At 58.2% G+C, this 19868-nt stretch overlaps 1 protein-coding gene across 1 annotated transcript; it reads left to right on the forward strand.

Annotated features, from left to right (window-relative positions):
- IL17REL (interleukin 17 receptor E like) lies at nucleotides 1-15839 on the forward strand. The gene is made up of 15 exons (XM_055252848.2): nucleotides 1-102; nucleotides 4036-4063; nucleotides 11680-11829; nucleotides 12034-12143; nucleotides 12305-12419; nucleotides 12659-12703; nucleotides 12932-13071; nucleotides 13211-13282; nucleotides 13368-13422; nucleotides 14239-14411; nucleotides 14479-14523; nucleotides 14788-14845; nucleotides 15032-15195; nucleotides 15440-15520; nucleotides 15654-15839. Exons 1-15 carry the CDS (start codon nucleotides 1-3, stop codon nucleotides 15837-15839), a joined length of 1524 nt encoding a protein of 507 aa, XP_055108823.2.
- Nucleotides 15840-19868: the final 4029 nt, after the last annotated feature.

Genomic DNA, 19868 nt, shown 5'->3' on the forward strand with positions numbered 1-19868 from the left:
ATGCTGGCTGGGCAAGCCCTCGCGTTCTTGGGCCTGACCTGGGGCACTTTCCAGAGCCTGGCCATCCCCCGGATTACAGAATGTGGCCTCTCCTGTTCTCAGGTAAGCTCCTGCCTCCTCCTAGGCCCCTCCACTGTGGCAGATAAGGCCCTGGTTTCTCCTCAGGTGGGTCTGGCCTGACGCTCTCAGTACATCAACAGGTGAGGGGTTGCAGGGCCCTGGGGGGCCGGGGGCAGCGCAGGTGAAAGAAGGATGGGAGACCTGGCCTGACCCTGCCGAGCTGCTCCGGGAAGTGTTTGCTGGAAGCTCAAGGCAGGGTGAGCCCACCTCGGACCCACCTGTGATCTCCAAGGAGGCTGTGTTAGAATCTAGGGCAGCCCGCAAGCCCATCCAGGGCTCCCACCCCACCCCCCGCGGCTGCTCTGAGCCATCGGGAACCTGCAACACCTGGGCTTGTGTAGACACCTGCCAAGGAAACACTTGGGAAACGTGCTGAGAGTGAGATGTTGGCAGTGGAGGTACCTGGGTTGGGGTGGAGGGCTCTCGCTGCAGGGCCCACTGACTCAGCCTTACAGGAGAGGGCGCTTCATCAGCACCTGCAGCAAGAAGTGTACCCAGCATCCCAGGAAGGGGCCCCGGTGCCCAAGGCTGGCCGAGGCACAATGGGGACACAGGCATGAAAAGAGCACGGAAGGTGTCCCGGAAAGGGAGGACTCACTGAGGACCTGCTGGGTGCACCGTTCTGGCATGGGGACAGCAGTGAGCAAGATGTGTCTTTAGGGCAGTGGCCTGGTCACCTCAGGGGACACTTGCGGGACATCCAGCAGCTCCACAGGGCCTGAGACGGGTCCAGCAGAGGGCTCAGCTCAGGGAGGGGAGCAGCAAGGGCTGGAGTGCTGGGTGCCATGGCCAGGCCCAGATCCACAGGGCATTCGTGGAACAAGGAAGAAAGCAGGCTGGGATGCGTGGGAACCGGTGGGAGCAGGGGAGACGGGCAGGTTCAGGTGGGAGGGGTGTCCACCGGATGCCACCCTGCAGTGGAGACGGAAAACAGGGATGGGGCAGGCCTGGGGATCCTGGCTAGGAGTGGGAAGGAGAAGGGAGAGATGAGACCTCAGAATCGACTTTTGCCTCTGGGAGGAAATGGTCCCTGAGTTGGGAGACCTGGGGGGAGGCAGCCTTGAAATGCAAGTTGGAAAGCTTTACTGAGGCGGCTGCAAGGTGTGCAGGCAGCCTGCCGGTCCGAGGGGTGATGGCACTGTCCACGCTGGGACGGGCAGGTGATCCTGGGGAGTGGGTGGGGACCAAGACTGAGCCCTCAGTACTCCAAGGAAAGGGGCAGGGGCAAGGGCAGAGGCTGAGGCTGGTGGAAGAGGCCAGGAAGGAGGGGAAGTGCTGGAGGGGAGAGGAGAGGAGGGGTTTGGCGGGGCTGAGGGAGGGTCTCATGGAAGATGGGGAGGGGAGGGTTGAGCAGGAGGGGTCAAGGGGTGACAAGAGGAATGGGAAGCTGGAGGTGGGTGTAGGGGCGCTGCCTGGGCAGCCTTGGACAGGGAGGTGGTTGCGAGGAGGCGCGGGAGCCCCTGCCCGCGGGGGGGATGTCAGGGAGGGGAGGCTGGGGCTAAAGCCGCGCCCTGGAGGGACCCGCGCGGGTGACAGTGGGAGGCTGGGCCGCATGCAGGGGAGCTTGGGCGGGGTGGGGCCGCGAGCAGCCGCCCTGGGGGTTCCCTACAGACCCCCTGACGCCGGCCGCTGGGAAGCCCCGAGAAGCACGACGGAAAACCCCGTGTGGGGGAGGCGCCCAGGGCCCAGGCTCAGCCCTCCCCGCCCCCACCTTCCCCCCAGTGCGCCCAGGTCCCGCTCCCCGTGCCCCGTGCCCCGTGGGGGAGGGGAGGGGCGGGGCAGAACCGCACGACGTTCTGCGCCCCGACAGCGGCCTCTCCTGCAGCCCCAGACACTCGGGCCACGGGGCCAGCCCTGGGTGGGCTTCAGAAGCCAGGGAGTCAGGAGAAAGAGCGGGCGCCCTTCGCATCTCCAGCCCACCGCGGCCTCCGAGCCCCTAGCGGGGATTCTTTCTCTCCGGAAGTTGGATGCGGGGAGTCCAGGCCACGGTGGGCGCCCAGAGGGGCTTCAGGGCACCTGGTGGGAGGGAGGGAGACCCGGGGACCCACGCCACTGCCCCCCTGCAGTTCCGCACAGGCGGCCTCAGTGGGCCTCCCCGCGTTGCCTCCGCCACTCCCTTTGTGCCGGGGCTGGTCTGGGCTGCTCTCGCCTGTCCACCTGAGGCCTGCTCGGATCACGTTCCCCAGAGGCTGCCCCAGGTCAGCCCGGCCCCTTTCGCCTGGGCAGAGCCCTCAGCATCCTGGGGGTCAGCTCCGCCAGCCTCTCGCTTGAGGACCTGCTCCCCACCAGGGGCCGAGGCTTCCAACAGGACGGTGTGTCCAGCCTGTACCCCACCCAGTAGCAGCGGGTTTTGCGGCCATGGCAGGCGGGGGTGGGTCAGCCCCAGCAGTCCCTGGGGGAAATTATTGGGGTGGTCAGCAAATGCAGGGAGATAGCGGGGTAACAGTAAAGACTTAAACACCATCTGTAGAGTGAGGAGGATCCTAAGCTAGGCCCTGCAACAAAAAACACTTCACCAGGAAAACATGATTCTATGCTTCACTGAGTGTCACTAACTGCTGCCGATTCCACATTAGACTGAGTGTCACTAACTGCTGGCGATTCCACACTAGACTGAGTGTCACTAACTGCCACCGATTCTACACTAGACTGAGTGTCACTAACTGCCGCCACCCATGTGGCTCCCCAGGTTTTGCAAATGCACTGGAAACTGTTGAGATGAGGGGATCCTGGGTAAACTCTCTGTAAATCTAAATATATGCAAAATAAAAAATATTTAGAAAGAGGTGTAGCCACTGGTAATGCCCGCTCTACAATTCAAGGAACAGAAGTGGGCCCGACTTTTATTTTTCCACGTTCCCACCTGGGCCAGGAGCAGAAGTCCAGGTCTCCATCTTGAGCTCCTCTCACCCCCACCCCCACCCCCACCCCCACCCCCACCCCAACAGCCTGGGCTTCCTCGCCGGTCCGTAGAGGGTCAGCTCTTTTCAAGAATGGAGCGGCTGTGTGGACCACGGGCTGCACAGTCCAACTCCCCAGCTCAGTGGCCGCCCCCGGGGGCCTGGACTCTGGAGGTCCTGCCCTGCTCTGAGGGTGCCAGTGCCACCCTGTGCTCCCTAACCTCAGCTCCCATGCCGTTGGTGCTGGGGTGCCGGGCGCCTCCTGCCTCACCCACAGACTGTCTTCGAGCAGCCTGTCCCACAGGACCCTTCTGCCCTGTGGGAGCCTGGCCACAAGTCCTCATGCCCCTCTTTGGGCGCCCTTGGTCAGGCTGGGCTGGGAATGATCATAAATCAGGAATGCAGCTTGGACCTGGATCATCCAGGGCCTGTTCACTGCACTGCACGCCCCCGCCCCCCACCACCAACTCAGCCTCACCTCCTTCCAGGCCCATGAAATTGACCTCTATGAGGCCCCCCAAGCACCCCTTAGATTTATAACCTGCACCCCCCACACTATCCAGACCCCTCTTGCGCCTCTTGACCCCTCTGTTATTTTCCCACCTCTTTATTTTAGTTACATAAAATATAAGTTGCTGATTTCCCAGGTTTCGGATCGTTCTGTCTCCCCCTTCTCGGAATGTGAGCTCCTGGAGAGGCAGGGATGGTTCAGTTTTCCTCTGTTCATGAATCCCAGCACCTAAGCAAGCCTGGCGCATAGTGGGTGCTCTGCTAGTGTCCACTTAAACACACAAGTGGGTGGGGGAGCTGGAGCCTGAGGGTCCAGAGAGATTCGGACCACACTGTTTACTAAGTGACCGCCGCATGCCAGCCTTGGGCCAGGCCCCTGACACGGAGGAGGAGCCAGGATTCAGGGCAGCCCAGGACCCCCGGGAGTGAGGGACAGGGCAGGAGCAGGATGGGCTGGGGAGGGGGTGCCCTCAGCCACTCACCCCTCTCACTGTTCTGTCCCCAGGGCTTTGCCTGCAGGAGCCACAGGAACCGTGAGTACATCTCAGCCCCGGGGGATGCTCAGGGCCTGGACTCCCCACCCCAGGCCACCAGGGCCGCTTTGTCCACCGTGGGAGGCAGGTCTGTCCTGCAGTGTCCCCAGCAGCTGAGGTTCCCTTCTGGGCAGGGCAAACCGCCATCACTCACCGATGTGTGTGGGACCCTGGCCACACCCAGGAAGGGCCACCCTGGCTCCTGGCCAGAGAGAGTCCCACGTCTCCACTTAACGCACAATGCCTCGTTGCGTTCCAAACCGGCTGCCCAGAAGCAGCAGGTGGAAAACCCCGTCTCCACTAGCAAAGCTTCTTCCCTGTGTAAAGTGATTCCTACTGGGCCTTTAACGACTACCTTGATTGTCTTTGTAAACAGCGTGTCTATTTATAAAAGGACTCTGAGTGATGCAGACGCCATGAGGAAGAAAGTTAAAGCTCAGTGAAAAGCCTCCGTGTGGAAGTAAACAGTATTTACCGAGACAAACATTGCTCTAGGCATTTTGGGTTTGTTTTTTTTTTTTTTTTTTTTTTTTTGAGATGGAGTCTCGCTCTGTCGCCCAGGCTGGAGTGCAGTGGCGCAATCTCGGCTCACTGCAAGCTCCGCCTCCCGGGTTCACGCCATTCTCCTGCCTCAGCCTCTCCCAGTAGCTGGGACTACAGGTGCCCGCCACCACGCCCGGCTAATTTTTTTGTATTTTTAGTAGAGACGGGGTTTCACCGTGGTCTCAATCTCCTGACCTCGTGATCCACCCGCCTCGGCCTCCCAAAGTGCTGGGATTACAAGCGTGAGCCACCGCGCCCGGCCTGGGTTTTTTTTTTTTTCTTATTTTTGATTTTTATAAGAATGGACCTGAAGTCTTCCTATCTCTGGTTGGTCAACCAAACCCAGGCTCTTCTCAAACTCCTGGGCTCAAGCGATCCTCCTGCCTTGGCCTCCCAAAGTGCTGGGATTGTGGGCTTGAGCCACCATGCCTGGCCTGTTCTAGACATTTGTGTAGCCAAATATACAGATATTTGCAGGATAAACAGATAAAAATTATTTTATAGAAATGAAATTACCTTATGTCGTTTAAATTATTTTATTTATTTTTACTTGAATTTAACAGAAAAATAGATGGCTAAACTTTAATTAAATGTTTCTTCACCTCAAGGACCTCTAAGCTTAAGGGAGGAGATTAGATCAGTCTGGCCCCTGCGCAAGGATGACATGCAAATTCACAAAGCGGACTATATTAACAAACAAACAACAAATGCAAAGCATGGCCGATGCGGTGGCTCACACCTGTAATCCCAGCACTTTGGGAGGCTGAGGCAGGTGGATCACCTGAGGTCAGGAGTTCGAGATCAGCCTGGACAACATGGTGAAACCCCATCTCTACTAAGAATAAAAAAAAAAAAAAAATTAGCAGGGTGTGGTGGCACATGTCTGTAATCCCAGCTACCTGGGAGGCTGAGGCAAGAGAATCACTTGAACCCAGGAGGCAGACGTTGTAGTGAGCCGAGATTGCGCCACTGCACTCCAGCCTGGGCAATGGAGTGAGACTCTGCCTCATAAAAACATAAATAAATAAATAAATAATAAACCCCTTTAGTATTTCTAATAGATTTCCTATCGAGTCTCCTTTTTTTAAATAGATGATCACATATTCTGCAGTTAATGACAGCTTGTAAACCTATGTGTTGGGTGGAGGGGGCGGATCTTGTGGAATTGGCTCAGATCTCCAGGGCAATGTCGAATGAGGGAATTCCTGTCTGAGTCCTGATATTAATGGTAATGATTCCAAAGGTTTACTGCTCAGTATTAAGTTTATTGGATGTTTGCACTAGATGTCCCTGATCTAGAAAAAGAGGTGCCTTTCTTTTCCTAGTTTGCTAAACACTCTTTTATCATGAATAGGTATTGAATTTTACGAAAAATTTCTGCATCTATGAAAATTGTCATACAGGTTTTTTAGTTTAACAACCTCGCCCCCTGCTTTTTTTTTTTTGAGACAGTCTCACTCTTTCGCCCAGGCTGAAGTGCAGTGGTAAAATCTCAGCTCACTGCAACCTCCACCTCCCGAGTTCAAGCAATTCACCTGCCTCAGCCTCCTGAGTAGCTGGGATTACAGGCATGTGCCGCCACGCCTGGCTAATTTTTTTTGTATTTTTAGTAGAGACGGTGTTTCATCATGTTGGCCAGGCTGGTCTCGATCTCTTGACCTTGTGATCCGCCCACCTCGGCCTCCCAAAGTGCTGGGATTACAGGCTTGAGCCACCACGCCTGGCCCCAATCTGCTCTTAAACATCACCCGTTATATTTTAATTCTGTCGCAGTGGTTTTGTTTCTAGGAATTCTATTTCTCTCAAGTGTGCCTGGTCCCTCATCACAGCCTTTCCTGCTGCCTGTATTTTCAAGCCTGCTTTTTCGCCTGCTTGGCCTGTGGCTTGTTGCTGGAGGACGCCGTGGGCCCACCCTCTCCACAGCGTCACTCTGGGCTCTCTGCTTCCTGGTGTGCTTGTTTACCTTCAGCGGCTCAAAGTCCCAGGACGGAGGGCCTCCTGGAAGCTGGATTCCTGTTGCTCCTGGGTGGTGCCAGGAGCAGTGTCTGACTGTCGGGGCCAGCCTGGGCTGCGCATCTGTACTGCGTTACGGGCTTTTGGGGGAGCTTTCTCTCCCTGCTCCTCCACTCAGCGACTCTGGAACAGTGCCTGGGCTTTGGGGAGAGGGTCGGTCCAGTTCTGGCTAACCCAGGTCAAGGCCCAGCTCAACGTGGGGAATTTCTTCCTCAGCACGTGCTGGGACCTCCCCTCAAAGCCCTCAGCTCCCGCTGGGTTGGAAACGCTCCCTCCATCCCCCGCCCCTGTAAAGCAACCTCCTACGCCCTGCTTTCCTCAGCATCCCCATCCTGATTATTTTCGCAGTTCTCCTACGTTTCTAGGAAGGTTTTTAAAAAACATATGTTTTTTTCTCCAGCCTAATTAGTACTCTTCAGCAGCTGAGTTGGTGCAAATGGCCTGGTCTCCCATATGAGGGAAGTGTAGTCCCAGCGTGTTTTTATTTTTGGTATATTTTATTTATTTTTGGGGGGGTGGGGGGACAAGGTCTCACTTTGTTGCCCAGGCTGGAGTACAGTGGCGCAATCTCGGCTCACTGCAACCTCTGCCTCCCACGTTCAAGGGATTCTCCTGCCTTAGCCTCTCGAGTAGCTGGAATTACAGGCGCCCAGCACCACCACGCCCAGCTAAGCATTGTATTTTTAGTAGAGACGGGGTTTCACCATGTTGGCCAGGCTGGTCTCGAACTCCTGACCTGGAGTGATCCGCCCGCCTCGACCTCCCGAAGTGCTGGGATTACAGAAGTGAGCCACCATGCCCGGTCCAGGTGTTTTTAAACACACAGAGTGGTCCTCAGCCTCCTGCTCTGTCAACACCAGCTTGAATTCCCAGTTCCCCGTCGTGTTTTCCCATTCCCTGTGCTCGCTGCTCCTTTCTGTAACCCACTTGTTCCTGCTGAGTTCCCTTCTCCTTCCTGAAGCAAGCACATCTGTCAGGCGTCCTTTCAGTAAGACTCTGTGAATATTATTTTTATGCCTTATTTTGAATAAGGCAAAACATATTTATTTCTAAGCGTTTATGATGAATTGTAGTTTCACAGTTTTTTCCACACAGTAACAATGAATTCTGTTTTGTACCACACTCATCTTGTGTGTTTCTGCTTTACTCTCCCTTCCTTCTACACAGCCTCCTCTTCATTTTGTCAGCTTAGTTGGGACAAGAGCCTGTTCTTATTTTTATACATTTTATTCCACAATGAGCAGCTTCTCCTCCTGCGCCCGTTTCGCTAACTCTGTATATGTCCTCATTTTCCGTGCTCACCATGAGTCCTTCTCCTCCGTGGCTTCACCATTTTTTTTTTTTTTTTACTTTCTGGTTTTGATTCCTTTCTTGGTTGTCTTTGTCTTTTTTCTAGAAAGGGTCAAAAGATGCAGATTTCTCATTTCTTGCATAAAGGAGGTTTTTTTTTTTTTTTTTTTTTTGAGATGGAGTCTTGCTCTGTCACCCAGGCTGGAGTGCAGTGGCATGATCTCTGCTCACTGCAACCTCTGCCTCCCTTCCTCTCCTACCTCAGCCTCCCGAGTAGCTAGGACTACAGGTATGTACCACCACATCTGGCAAATTTTTGTATTTTTAGTAGAGACAGGGTTTCGCCATGTTGGCCAGGCTGGTCTCGAACCCCTGACCTCTGGTGATCTGCCCTCCTCGGCCTCCCAAAGTGCTAGGATTAAAGGGGAGTTGTTGGCCTCACACATATGGATGACAACACACACACCGAGTTCTAAGGCACAGTCATTTCTCTGAAGATTGCTGCATACCAAGTCCCGGGGATGATGATCCATGGGAAGGAAACACCAGCCTCGGGAACAAAGCTCCCCTCACTCCCCTCCCCACTCCCTAGCACAGCCTGGCTTTTTATCCCCAAACCATCCAGCTTTATTTTATTTTTAAATTTTCAATTTGTAATTATTCTTTGCTAGCATATAGAAATACAGTGTTTGGGAGGCTGAGGCAGGTGGATCACTTGAGGTCAGGAGTTCAAGACCAGCCTGGCCAACATGGCGAAACTCCGTCTCCACTACAAATTAAAAAATTAGTCAGGTGTGGTGGTACGCACCTGTAGTCCTAGCTACTTGGGAGGCTGAGACACGAGAATCGCTTGAACCCAGGAAGCAGAGGTTGCAGTGAGCAGAGATCATACCACTGCACTCCAGCCTGGGCAACAGAGTGAGGCTCCGTCTCAAAAAAACAAAAAACTAAAACAAACAAAAAAGAAATAGTGGATTTTTGTATATTGATCTTGTATTCTGCCACTTTGCTAAACTTATTAGTTTCAGTGCCTTTTTTGTAGATACTGGCGTTTTCTACAGAGACAGTCATGTCATCTACAAAGGTACACAACTTCTCCATTTCCACGCGAGAAGGCTATTTCTTTTCCTGCCTAATTGTGTGGAGTAGGGTCCCCCCTGCAGTATTGAGTGGAAGTGAGAAGAGCAGGGATCCTTGTCTTGCTTTTTATGAGGGGTGGAAAATAATCTGTTCTTTCACTATGAAATGTGATGTTACATATAGATTTTTCACAGATCGTCTTTATCAATTTGAGGAAATTTCATTCCCTGTTTGCTGAGATTTTTATTTTTTTAATCAGGAATGGATGGTGAACTTCGTCAAAAAATTTTTCTGTGACTATTGAGATGATCATAAGTGGTTTTAAAAATTTTGTCAGTTGGGTGTGGTGGCCTCTCAAAGTGCTGGGAATACAGGTGTGAGCCACCATGCCTGGCCTTTTTTTTTTTTCCGAGATAGAGTCTCTGTCACCCAGGCTGGAGTGCAATGGCGCGATCTTGGCTCACTGCAACCTCCACCTCCTGGGTTCAAGTGATTCTCCTGCCTCAGCCTCCTGAGTAGCTGGGATTATGGGCGTGAGCCACCACACTTGGCTAATTTTTGTATTTTTAGTAGAGACAGGGTTTCCCCATGTTGGCCAGGCTGGTCTCAAACTCCTGATCTTGGGTGATCCGCCCACCTCGGCCTCCCAAAGTGCTGGGATTACAGGCGTGAGCCCCGCCCAGCCCATTCCCTCAAATTCTCTTGGGTGGTTCTTTCTCCGCCTCTGGTCGTTCCCTCACATGCATGTGTTCATGAATACTCCACTGAGTATTAGCAAAGTGGATATTCCCCAGAGCTCTCTCTGTGTCATCCTCTCCCCTCTCATACCCGGTCCGGCTGCCCAGACCCCTCCATCCCAGTTCCTCCTCTCAGGGAGTGTGCCACGCTCCACTTGGGATCCACCCCCACCACTGCCTGAGAACACTCCCCAGACAGTGGCGCATTCCCGGACCTCACTGTGACCGTTTCCTGTCTCCCAGGTCTCACCGTCCCTCACTTCCTCACGCCCACTGTCTTGAAACCATCGCTCATGGATTTTGTCTTGGTTTCCCAGCTGTCTCAGGCAAGAGGGTAAATCAGATCCCTGTGAGTCCATCTGGACTACAGTGGGAATTTGTAAGAGTTGGATTTCTGGCTGGGCGTGGTGGCTCACACCTGTTATCCCAGCACTTTGGGAGGCTGAGGTGGGCGGATCACCTGAGATCAGGAGTTTGAGACCAGCCTGGCTAGCATGGTGAAACCCTGTCTCTATTAAAAATACAAAAATTAGCCAGGCGTGGTGGTGCGTGCCTGTAATCCCAACTACTCAGGAGGCTGAGGCAGGAGAATTGCTTGAACCCAGGAGGTGGAGGTTGCAGTGAGCCGAGATCACTCCACTGTGCTCCAGCCTGGGCGTCAGAGTGGGACTCTGTCTCAAAAAAAAAAAAAAAAAAAAAAAAGAGTTGGATTTCTTACCCATAGCATGTTTGGACTTCATTCCCATTGCCCCTTTGAGGCACGGAGTTACTGGATGGAAGATCTCAACTGTCAGTTGTCTAGGTTCTTGCCGTGTTAAACAAAACACACAAGTATAGCAACAAAAAAGAATGGAGTAAGGAGGGCACAGATTTACTGAAGCGAAGGAGCACTCCACAGAGTGGGAGCAGGCTCAAGCAAGCAGCCAAGGGCCCCGAATGCAGTGCCCCCTAGAGTTTTCATAAAGCTAAAAGAATCTGGTAACACTCCTAGCTGCTCTTTGGGGGTTTCCAGTGGGTTACACCCTGTGGAGGATAGGCCTGCAACCAATCAGAGGCTGAAGTGGAGTCTCATTATCACAGGACGGAGGCTGTGGCCTGTGTGCTGCCTAATCTTGCCTGGAACTGGCTGCACCTGCTGTTCTTTTGCTTATCCCTTCGCCCCCGGTTACCCTCATTCCTTACTCTCCTGCCTCAGCAGGGTGCTGTGTTCAGTGTGGGCTCCGCTGAGCAGCAGCTGCACTGTCTCACCAACAGCATGTGGGTCCCATGCCTCAGTGGCCATGCCTTCTATAAAGAGGGTGGCAGTCCTCCTGTGGAACGGCTGGCTTGCCAGGCTCTGTGGCTCATGTGAAGTTCTGCTCTGAGTCCCACCTGCAAACCTGGCTGAGCAAAGGCAGCAAAATTGCTCAGCCCCCGGTGCCCAAAATAATACCCAGCTCCACACTGCCCAGGTCTGGTGAGGCTGCCCTGAATGGCATTTGGTCTCAGAGCAAAAGGCCCTGGGGGCAAGTCCTGCCTGTGAGGATGCGGCCACTTCCCTGTGGACAGAGGCCTGGGCTGCAGCAACCTTGGGGTCACCTCCCAGGTGTCCCAGCAAGCCCTCGTTGGCCTTTCTGCTGTTCGTCTTTGAGCAGGGGTGACGGAGCTTGCCAGCAAGTCGTGGTCGGCTTCCTGCCCCCTTGCTGGCCAGGTGGGGCAGCAGCTTCCGCTGCTCTGATGCAGACTGGTGTGCAGCCTGCCCCCCTGATCCAGGCCCACTCCTGGGGTCCCACAGACATTTCGGAGTGTGTCTCTGGGGGGGCTTGCTCCCCAGTTGGCTTGGGGCAAGATAGTAAAGACCCCCTGGCAAAGACTGTGCAGCCCCAGGGCTCTCTCCCCCTTCACAGAACCATCCACAAAGCCTTTCCAAGCACCAGGGAACTCGAGGCCTCACACTCTTTCTCCACCCCCCAGGGAACATTTTTAACAGCTTCTGCCGGCCACGCCCCGTGTCCATGTCCAGGTCAGTCCTGGAGGCCCTGACGTCCTCCACTGCCATGCAGTGTGTCCCCCCTGACGGCTGCTCGATGCTCCTGCTTGTACGCGCCTCCATCAACCTGCATGGTGAGAGGTGGCCTCGAGGCTGGAAGTAACACTCGCAGATCCGGCAGTGGGCCCAGGGGCCTTTTACTCCCATCAAACCCTGGGTGGCCTGGTGAGGGAGGGGGTCGCTGCTAACCGCACTTCACAGAGAGAAGGCAGAGGAACAGGGTCCCACTACCCTGTCCAGAGCTCTGACACACCCTGCTGGGTCCTTCCTCCACCCAGAGCGCCTGCGGGGCCTGGAGGCCTGTGCCATCAGCCTGGACACCCAGGAGACGCAGTGTCAGAGTGTGTGGGTGGCCAGGGCCTCCCACCGGCAGCAGGTGGGGCAGCAGGTGAGGCCAAGGCAGGGCTCTGCCACCCAAGTCCCGACAACTGGGCGCCACTCCTCCTGGGCGCCATCCCTGGCTCTAAGCTCCAGCCATGCAGGTGGAGCTGGCCGGGTAGGGTGGGCAGTGCCTCTGAGTCCACGCAGCTCACACCTGCACCTGCTCAGCTCCAGGTGCACTTTGGCTGCTTTGCAGTGAGTGTGGCCCAGCACCTCTACGTCACCCTGAGGACCATCCCTCATTTCTGCGGGGTCCAGCTGGACCAGAGGCACCTCGTGGAAGGTCGGGTCCCCAGGGCCCCTGAGCACAGCTGCCGTTCAGCCTCCAGGGCCTGGCTTGGGGTGGGACTTGCCCAGGGCAGGGGCCTGGCCCTCACACTGGACAGATCCCCGCAAGGCCTTTGCCTTAATTCAAGGTCGCATGGCAGCGGCACAGCGCGTGGGGGGGCAGGGGCAGGTGGAGGAGGATGGCCCCTGAGGGCAGGGCAGCCCGCACCCCGCCATTGCCTCTGCGCTTTGCAGACTGCGGAGAGGAGGACGTGGGGAGGAGCGTGCCCGACTGCCTTGGTGAGTTCCCTCCTTCGACGCCCCTGCGAAGACCCCCAGACGCTGCGACAGGCTTCCTCTCCCCGGGGTCTTCTGCCCCATTTGGGAAATCCTGCGGGGCCCTCGGGTGGGCGACTCCCAAACGTCTGAACCAAGCAGGAGCCACCACGTCGGGGCTCTCGGGACAGACAGAGCCCCGCGTCGGTGACCGCTGGTCCCAGCGCGGCCCCGACTTGCCGCCTCCTGCAGCGGGGAAGCTCAGCTACTGGGTGGACCGGAGGCGCAAGGCGATTCTGGTGCAGGTGCCCAGGGCCTCCGGGAGCCCCGACTACTACGTGCGGCTCTGCCTCAAGCGGTTCACCTGCGAGGACGCCGGTGCCCCTGTGCAAGTGAGCGCCCGCGCCCCGTCAGCCTTAGGCCCCGCCCACCTCCCGTCCCCGCTCCCGCCCCGTTTGGCCCAGGTCCCGCCCACCCCAGACCACACCCGCCCTCCCGCGCTTCCCCTCAGCCGCCCTTTCTGGGTTGCAGGTGACCGCCAACAGCGTCTCCCAGGCCGTCTCCCTGCCCTACAGCCAGGAGCTGCCGTGCTTGTGCCTGGAGGTCGGTGGAGGTGTGGCCTGGGCTTGGGGCGGGTCGGGGGAGCACAGGGATGGGTGGGCTGCGCTGACCCCAGCCCCTCCCACAGGGCTGGTCTGCGACCCCTGACGCGGTGAGGATCCAGATCTGCCCCTTTGAAAACGGCAAGTGTCCTGCGATGCCAACGGGCGGAAGGGTGGGAATGGCTGCGGCCAGCCTGACTCCACCATGAGGACTGACGTGGGGGGATGAGATAAGGGGCAGGCCCAGCCTAAATCCCTGAGCCTGCTCGGAAGGGCCTGTCACCAAGGGAACCTGCGCACAGATGTGGATGTGCACAAGTGTGTGTATGTGTGTGTTTGTGTGTGTGCAATGTACATGTGTGCACACGTGGACCAGCTCACCTGGGAAAACCAAGGCTGTCAAGAGGGGCTGTCTGAGGGGCACAAGAGAGATGTCCTGCTCTCGGTTCTGCTCAGCGACGCTGCACACACACACATGCACAGACACCAATGAACATACACGCCCATACACATGCACACACACACATGCACAGACACCCATGAATATACACGCCCATACACATGCACACACGTACACACGCACACCCATGCGCAGGCAGGCACACCCATGGATATGCACACCCACACCCATGGACACGCATCCGTGCACATACACACATACACACGTACACACACCCATGCACAGGCAGGCACACTCATGCACACCCATACCCATGACACACACCCATGCGCAGGCACACACATACATAGGCGCATGCACCCAGGCACATGCATATCCACACACATGCACACGCACCCATGCACACACGTGCACAGACTTGGGCCAGGGCTCAGAGACCCACAGGAGGACTGCTCTGGACCCCGGCCCAGTGGTCACTTGAGTGGGTGCTAGACCTCACGGGCCTGGCAGCCAGGGTAGGGCCCAGCTGACCTGTGTTTCGGAGAGGGTTCCTGCAGACACTGAGGCACTGGAGGTGCTGTGGGACACGGTCTACTACCACCCGGGGAGCCAGACACTGAGCTGGGAGCCCGCCTGCCCTGTGAGTGGCCATGTGAGCCTGTGCTGGCGCCCGGGGCCCGGGGCCGGCTGCCGTAAGCTGCAGCAATCCAGCCAGCTGGTGCATCGCAGAGTGAGTGCCTGCTCGGCAGGGATGGGGGTGGGCATGGATGCCACAGCCTGACCCGAGCCCTCCTCAGGTGCAGTACCCGCTGGTGGACACCCAGCCCCAGCTCTGCCTGAAGGTGAGGGGCTGCCACAGCCTGCCAGCGCCCTATTTTGGGAGGGGCCAGGGGGCATCAGGGCAGGGAATGGAGCAGGGGCCCTTGCCCAGCCCTGGAGCCCAGCCTCCCAGCCGTCCCTCAGAGCCCCCTCCTGGTCTGACAGTGGGTGAGCTAAGGGCCTAAGGAGGGGAACTGGGCCCAGATCACCCTGAAACTGACCCAGCCTGTCCCTGTCCCTGCCCCGCACACACTCCACCCTCCTGCACCCCTCACCCCACTTTGCAGTTCTCCACCAGTTGGGGGTCCTGGGTGCGGTGCCCTTTCGAACAGCGTCGCTTCCCAAGTAAGTTCTCCGTGGGGCCTGCACAGCGTGGACGCAGCACAGAACATCCTTTACGTCACTCTGTGTTGGTCAGGGAGGTGGGATAACAGTGCCAAGCCAGTGTGGGGGAGGTACAGTGGGCAGGCGCCAGGCCCGCTGGGGAAGGAAGGGAGGCCAGATGGGGGTCTCACCCTTCACTCCCCACAGCCTGGAAAATGACCATCCAGCCTTCGCCCACAAAGGGCCACCTCCGGGCCACCTTCTTCTCGTCCAGCCCCGCCCACTTCCAGGTGCACCTGTGTCACAGGAGGAAGTCACAGCTCCCTGCCTGCCAACGCACACTCCAGGCCAGCCCGCTCCCTTCAGCCTCAGTGAGCCGAGAGAGTGGGGCTCCATCCTGGGGAGGTGGGGGGGTGGTGGCAGGACCCCATCACTTCCCTGTGGTGGTCTCTGTCCCACCCGGGCCCTGAGCCCACCCAGGGTCTAGCCTACCTGGCAGGGAGGGATGGGGGGCCAACCCTGCTTTGTGGGTGCTGAGAGGATGTGGGAGAAGGACAGTGTTTAGCCTGATCCGCCCTTCCTCCTATTGCCTATGACCTGCCCTCCCCCACCCAGGGTGACCTGGCAGCCGCCCCTGCCTTTGCCTTCCTGGACCTTCCCAAGGAGGAGGTCTGTGCCCCAGGCATCTGCATCCAGGTGGGTGTCGCTGCTGTGCCCAGCCCCTACCCATCTCCTCCACTGCAGGACCTCAGTTCACACCCCTCCTTCCCATCCCCCATCCCCGGGGGAAGCAGGAGGCCGTGTTGACGGAGGTGCCTTATGCCTGCAGGGCTGGAGGACCGATGTACACTTCTCCGTTCCCCAGCAGCTCTGCAACCTCCGCTCCAGTGGGTGCCCAGCTCTTAGGGGCCGCAAGAGGCTGAGGACTAGACCCAGGCCTCCTACGGCAGCCTGGGCATGGCGTGCACTGAACAGGAGACTGGGTGGGGGAAACGGGGAGACCATCCGGCCCTGAGTCAGGTCAGGCTTCTGCGCCAAACCCAGGCCTGGGCCCACCACTGCCCTCCAGCCTCGAATTTCCCTCCACCACACGCCACTGGGCCTCCCGCATGCCCTCCCTGGTCTCACTCTGTCACTGGCCTTGCCTCCTCCTCCCTGGGGGTCCACCTTTCCTGATCAGAGCTCTGGTTCCAACCGCCAGTGACTTGGGATGTCCCTTTGCCCACCAGCCACCGAGGCCCAAGCTCCCAGGACCCAGGGTACATCAGGACAGAACTAAGCACGTGTGGCCTGGGTGTGGTCAGGAGCGTGGCTCTGCCTTGGAGTCCAGGAAGGGTCAGAGCTAGCACTCCCACCTGCACCCCTCCCTGTGAGCTCAAGAGCTTGCCTAGCTTCGGGTGGGGTGAACCGCAAGAGCCACAGAGGTGGGAGGGGTGGGAGGGGGTGGATAGGACAGCCGGCCACCCAGGGCCTCTGGGGACCCTTTCCAGGGAGCACCAGTGGGCCAGGCAGGGGTCTCTGGAATGTCTCCTCAGCTCAGCTGAGCCACAGCCATTTCAGGGCAGCCTACAGCCTGCTGCCCACAGGACATGCCCAGGGCCGTGGCAGGACCCGCAGACCTTCAGCTCCCCCTTCTCCCAGCAAGACTTTTTGACCAAGCCTAGGTCCCCCTCCCCAGCAAAGGTCACCTCCAGCAGATCACAGACTAAAGGGGCGGTGGCCACCTGCTGGTCAGGTGTCCCTGGGGCTGGCACCTGCCACTGTGGAGTCCCCATGCTATGCTGGGCAAGTCCACGGCCCCAGGGACAGGCCTGGAGGCAGCAGGAGGACTGGGCCTGGCTCAGGTGGGGGCATCTGGGGGTCACACACACTGCTCTTGGGGCCAGGGTGGGCTCCTCCTTCACTTGTCTGCTGAGCCCCCCTGCAGATGGGAGGCTGCTGTCCACAGCCACTGGCCCCCCGGGACTGGGCAGCCCCCTCCCCTTCCCTCACATGTCTCAGCCTCACACAGTGGGGGCAGGGCTGGGAGGGGGTGCCCCAGCCAGTACCACCCCTACATCTCTCTCCACCTGCACCCACCCCCATGAGACGGCAGCCTGAGGCCAGGAATCTCCTCACCAACAAGTAGGTGCCAGGGACACATTGCTGGGGGGCAGGAGGCAAAGGCACAGCCTCGGACAGCTGAGCCAGGCCCCCCTCAGAGCGCGAGGTGTTCTCACCTGACCATGGGGCCCAGGCACCTGCTGGCTCTCCTGAGGCTACAGCTCCATGGGGCCCTCAGGGGCTCTGGGTCACATAAAAGACCTTCAGCCCTGTCCTGAGTGCCCTGGGAACAGCAGGACCTGGGTGGGCTACCCCTTCCCCGGATGGCCCAGGTGCTGGACCCCAGCCTCCCTCTCAGACAATTCATGATCATGGCCACTGTCCCTGGCCCTGAAGACAAGACCCTGGCAGCTGCCCGGAGCTTCCCCAGTGCTCTGGGGTGCAGGGTGCAACCTTCCTGTAGCTGACCAGGCCCGAGGTGGTCAAGGATCACCCCAGTTTCTACCCAGGGCACCCCACACTGGCTGGAGTCCACCTCTCCTGTCTGTGCATCCTTGGGTGCTGAGCTTCACTGGGGCACCCGCCCCACTCGGACACCTCCAGAGGGTTTCAGCTTCCCCAGATCCCAGCCCCACTCACCCAGCAACGGTCAGTCACTTCCTGTGGTCTCAGAGGCCACCTGCCTGGGGGCCACCTGCTGGGATGTGCGGTTCTCAGACATCCCAAGTGACACATCCAGGCCCCAGCCAGGGGTGTCCAGCGGTGGCCTGTGCAGTGGGCCATGGGGTCGGCCCTTGAAGACCTCTCATGCGGGTCACATAGGCTCCCCAGCTTCCCCGCTGAGCCACCCTCTGGAGCCTGGACATCGTCTCACCTGAGTGCTGTGCAGGACCACGTGCTCGGCCTGTCCTGGCGGTGGTTGCACCCCATCTGCAGATGCACTCCCACTGCAGTCTGGGCCCAGGCTGCCCTCTTCCCGCTGGCTGTGGGCAGCTGGGCCTTCTTTTCCCTCCTGCAACAGAGGCTGCTATGCCCCACAGACTGGAGAGGGGGCTGCAGAGTGAGTAAGTCCCCTCCACTCAGTAAACGCTGGTCCGGGGGTAGCTGTTAAAATGGAGCTTGGGCCTGGCTGGATGGTGACGGCATCAGGGACAAGTCTGGACCGTGGGCGTTATGGAACCATCCCCACCAGGCTGGACCCGAGAGCACCCCAAAAGTGTGGGAGGCCACACCCCCATGGGCGTGTGGGGGGCAGGGAGCACCTTGGGACTCAGGGGAGGGCCAGGGTCTCTGGGAGTGGATTTGGGGTCAGCTAAGGTCAGTGTCACATGGTGTGACCAGACATCCCCATCTAAGTGTCCCCATAAAGAAGCAGTGGTGGAGACACCCTGGGGATGCGGAGGTCAGGCCAGGTGAGGGGCTTGAGAAGCTGGGTTTGGGCACCAGGGGCAGGGAGGCCAGTGGGGGGCATGGAGAGGGTGCCCCTCCCTAACCTGGAGATCAGGGGCATGGGGGGATGCAGGCTGCCACTCGCCCAGGTGCCCCTCCCTAGCCTGGGGGAGGTCAGGGGCACAGTGGGGGTGGGGGGCACAGCACAAGCTGCCACTCTGCTCTCTCCATGTCTCCTCTGGAGACCCCGTCCACCCCCAGCCAGAAAACAAGTGTCCCGGCTCAGCAGGGCAGCCCCCGCCCCAAGTTCCTGCTCCTGCCTCCTGGACCAGCCCGGGGTGCTCCCTGTGGTGCACAAAGACCCCTGCTCTGACCCAGGGTTACTCCGGGAATCCTGGCTGCCGTGGAGGTGGGGCTGGGGAGGATTGGCCAGAGCAGGGTCACGGAGCTGGGCGCCTGCCTGACGAGTGTGGGCTCCCTCAAGCCTTCCGCAGATGGGGGAACCTGCGTCTTTGGGGAAGCTTAAGAGGCTGTGTTCAGATCTCAGCTGTCCTACTGTCCTTCCCAGACAAGGGAGGCACCTGCTGGAGGACACACGCGTGCTGCCACCAGGCGGCAGTGGCTCTTAGTGCTGATGCTAAGCCGGATCAGCCGCCCCAGCACCCAATACGGAGCGCCCACAGCCCAGTGCACCCACCGCCTCCTTGGCCAGGGTCCCTGCCCTCCCTCCACCACCACCGCTGGAAACCCACCCCCACACCTGCCAGGAGAAAAGTGCTGAGGACCCCGGGCCCCAGAAAGGGGGGTGCGGTAGGGGCGGGCAGGAGCACCTGCACTGGGGCGCACAGCCCTGCTCACATCTGGGTCACAGTGTAACACGGGTGAGCCTTGGACGCCCGCCGGCCTCATTCACTCATCACACACAGCTGAGCAGGCCCTGGGCCCTGGGCACCGACCCAGCACAGGGAACAAACAACACTGGCAAAGATCCCGGGCCCTGCAGCTGGGGGACCAAGTCTGGGGCTGCCTGGCACTAAGGAGGGTCTTGGGTCAGAATGTCAGTGCTGACACCAGGACAGTCCCAGGCAAACTGGGATCATGGGGCTGACCTTTGCATGCGAGAAACAACCAGAGCCAAGTGACATAAGTAAGCGAGGGGGCGTGGCTGGTGCCACTGTGGGGTGAAGAATGAAGCTGGGAGAGCGATTGGGAGTGTGGGGAGCTGCAATCTAAAATAGGGTGGGGCTGGGCACGGTGGCTCCCGCCTGTAATCCCAGCACTTTGGGAGACCGAGGCAGGTGGATTACTTAAGGTCAGGAGTTTGAGACCACCTGGCCAACATGGGGAAACCCCATCTCTACTAAAAATACAAAAATTAACCAGGCATTTTGGTGGGCGCCTGTAATCCCAGCTACTCAGGAGGCTGAGGCAGGAGAATTGCTTGAACCCAGAAGGCAGAGGTTGCAGTGAGCCGAGATCACGCCACTGCACTCCATCCTGGGTGACTGAATGAGACACCATCTCAAAAATAATAAACTAAAAATTAAAATGAAATAAAATAGGGTGGGGCCAGGCACGGTGTTGCACACCTGTAATCCCAGCACTTTGGGAG

Source organism: Symphalangus syndactylus, chromosome 18 (assembly GCF_028878055.3).
Source record: "Symphalangus syndactylus isolate Jambi chromosome 18, NHGRI_mSymSyn1-v2.1_pri, whole genome shotgun sequence".
Lineage (NCBI taxonomy): Eukaryota > Metazoa > Chordata > Mammalia > Primates > Hylobatidae > Symphalangus > Symphalangus syndactylus.

Excerpts from the sequence above, each read along its gene's own strand:
- IL17REL (XM_055252848.2), top strand. The coding sequence starts at position 1 with ATGCTGGCTGGGCAAGCCCTCGCGTTCTTGGGCCTGACCTGGGGCACT. Across the intron at positions 14,524-14,787 it reads AGCCCCAGCTCTGCCTGAAG|TTCTCCACCAGTTGGGGGTC; the intron begins GTGAGGGGCTGC and ends CCCACTTTGCAG. Across the intron at positions 15,196-15,439 it reads GCCCGCTCCCTTCAGCCTCA|GGTGACCTGGCAGCCGCCCC; the intron begins GTGAGCCGAGAG and ends TCCCCCACCCAG.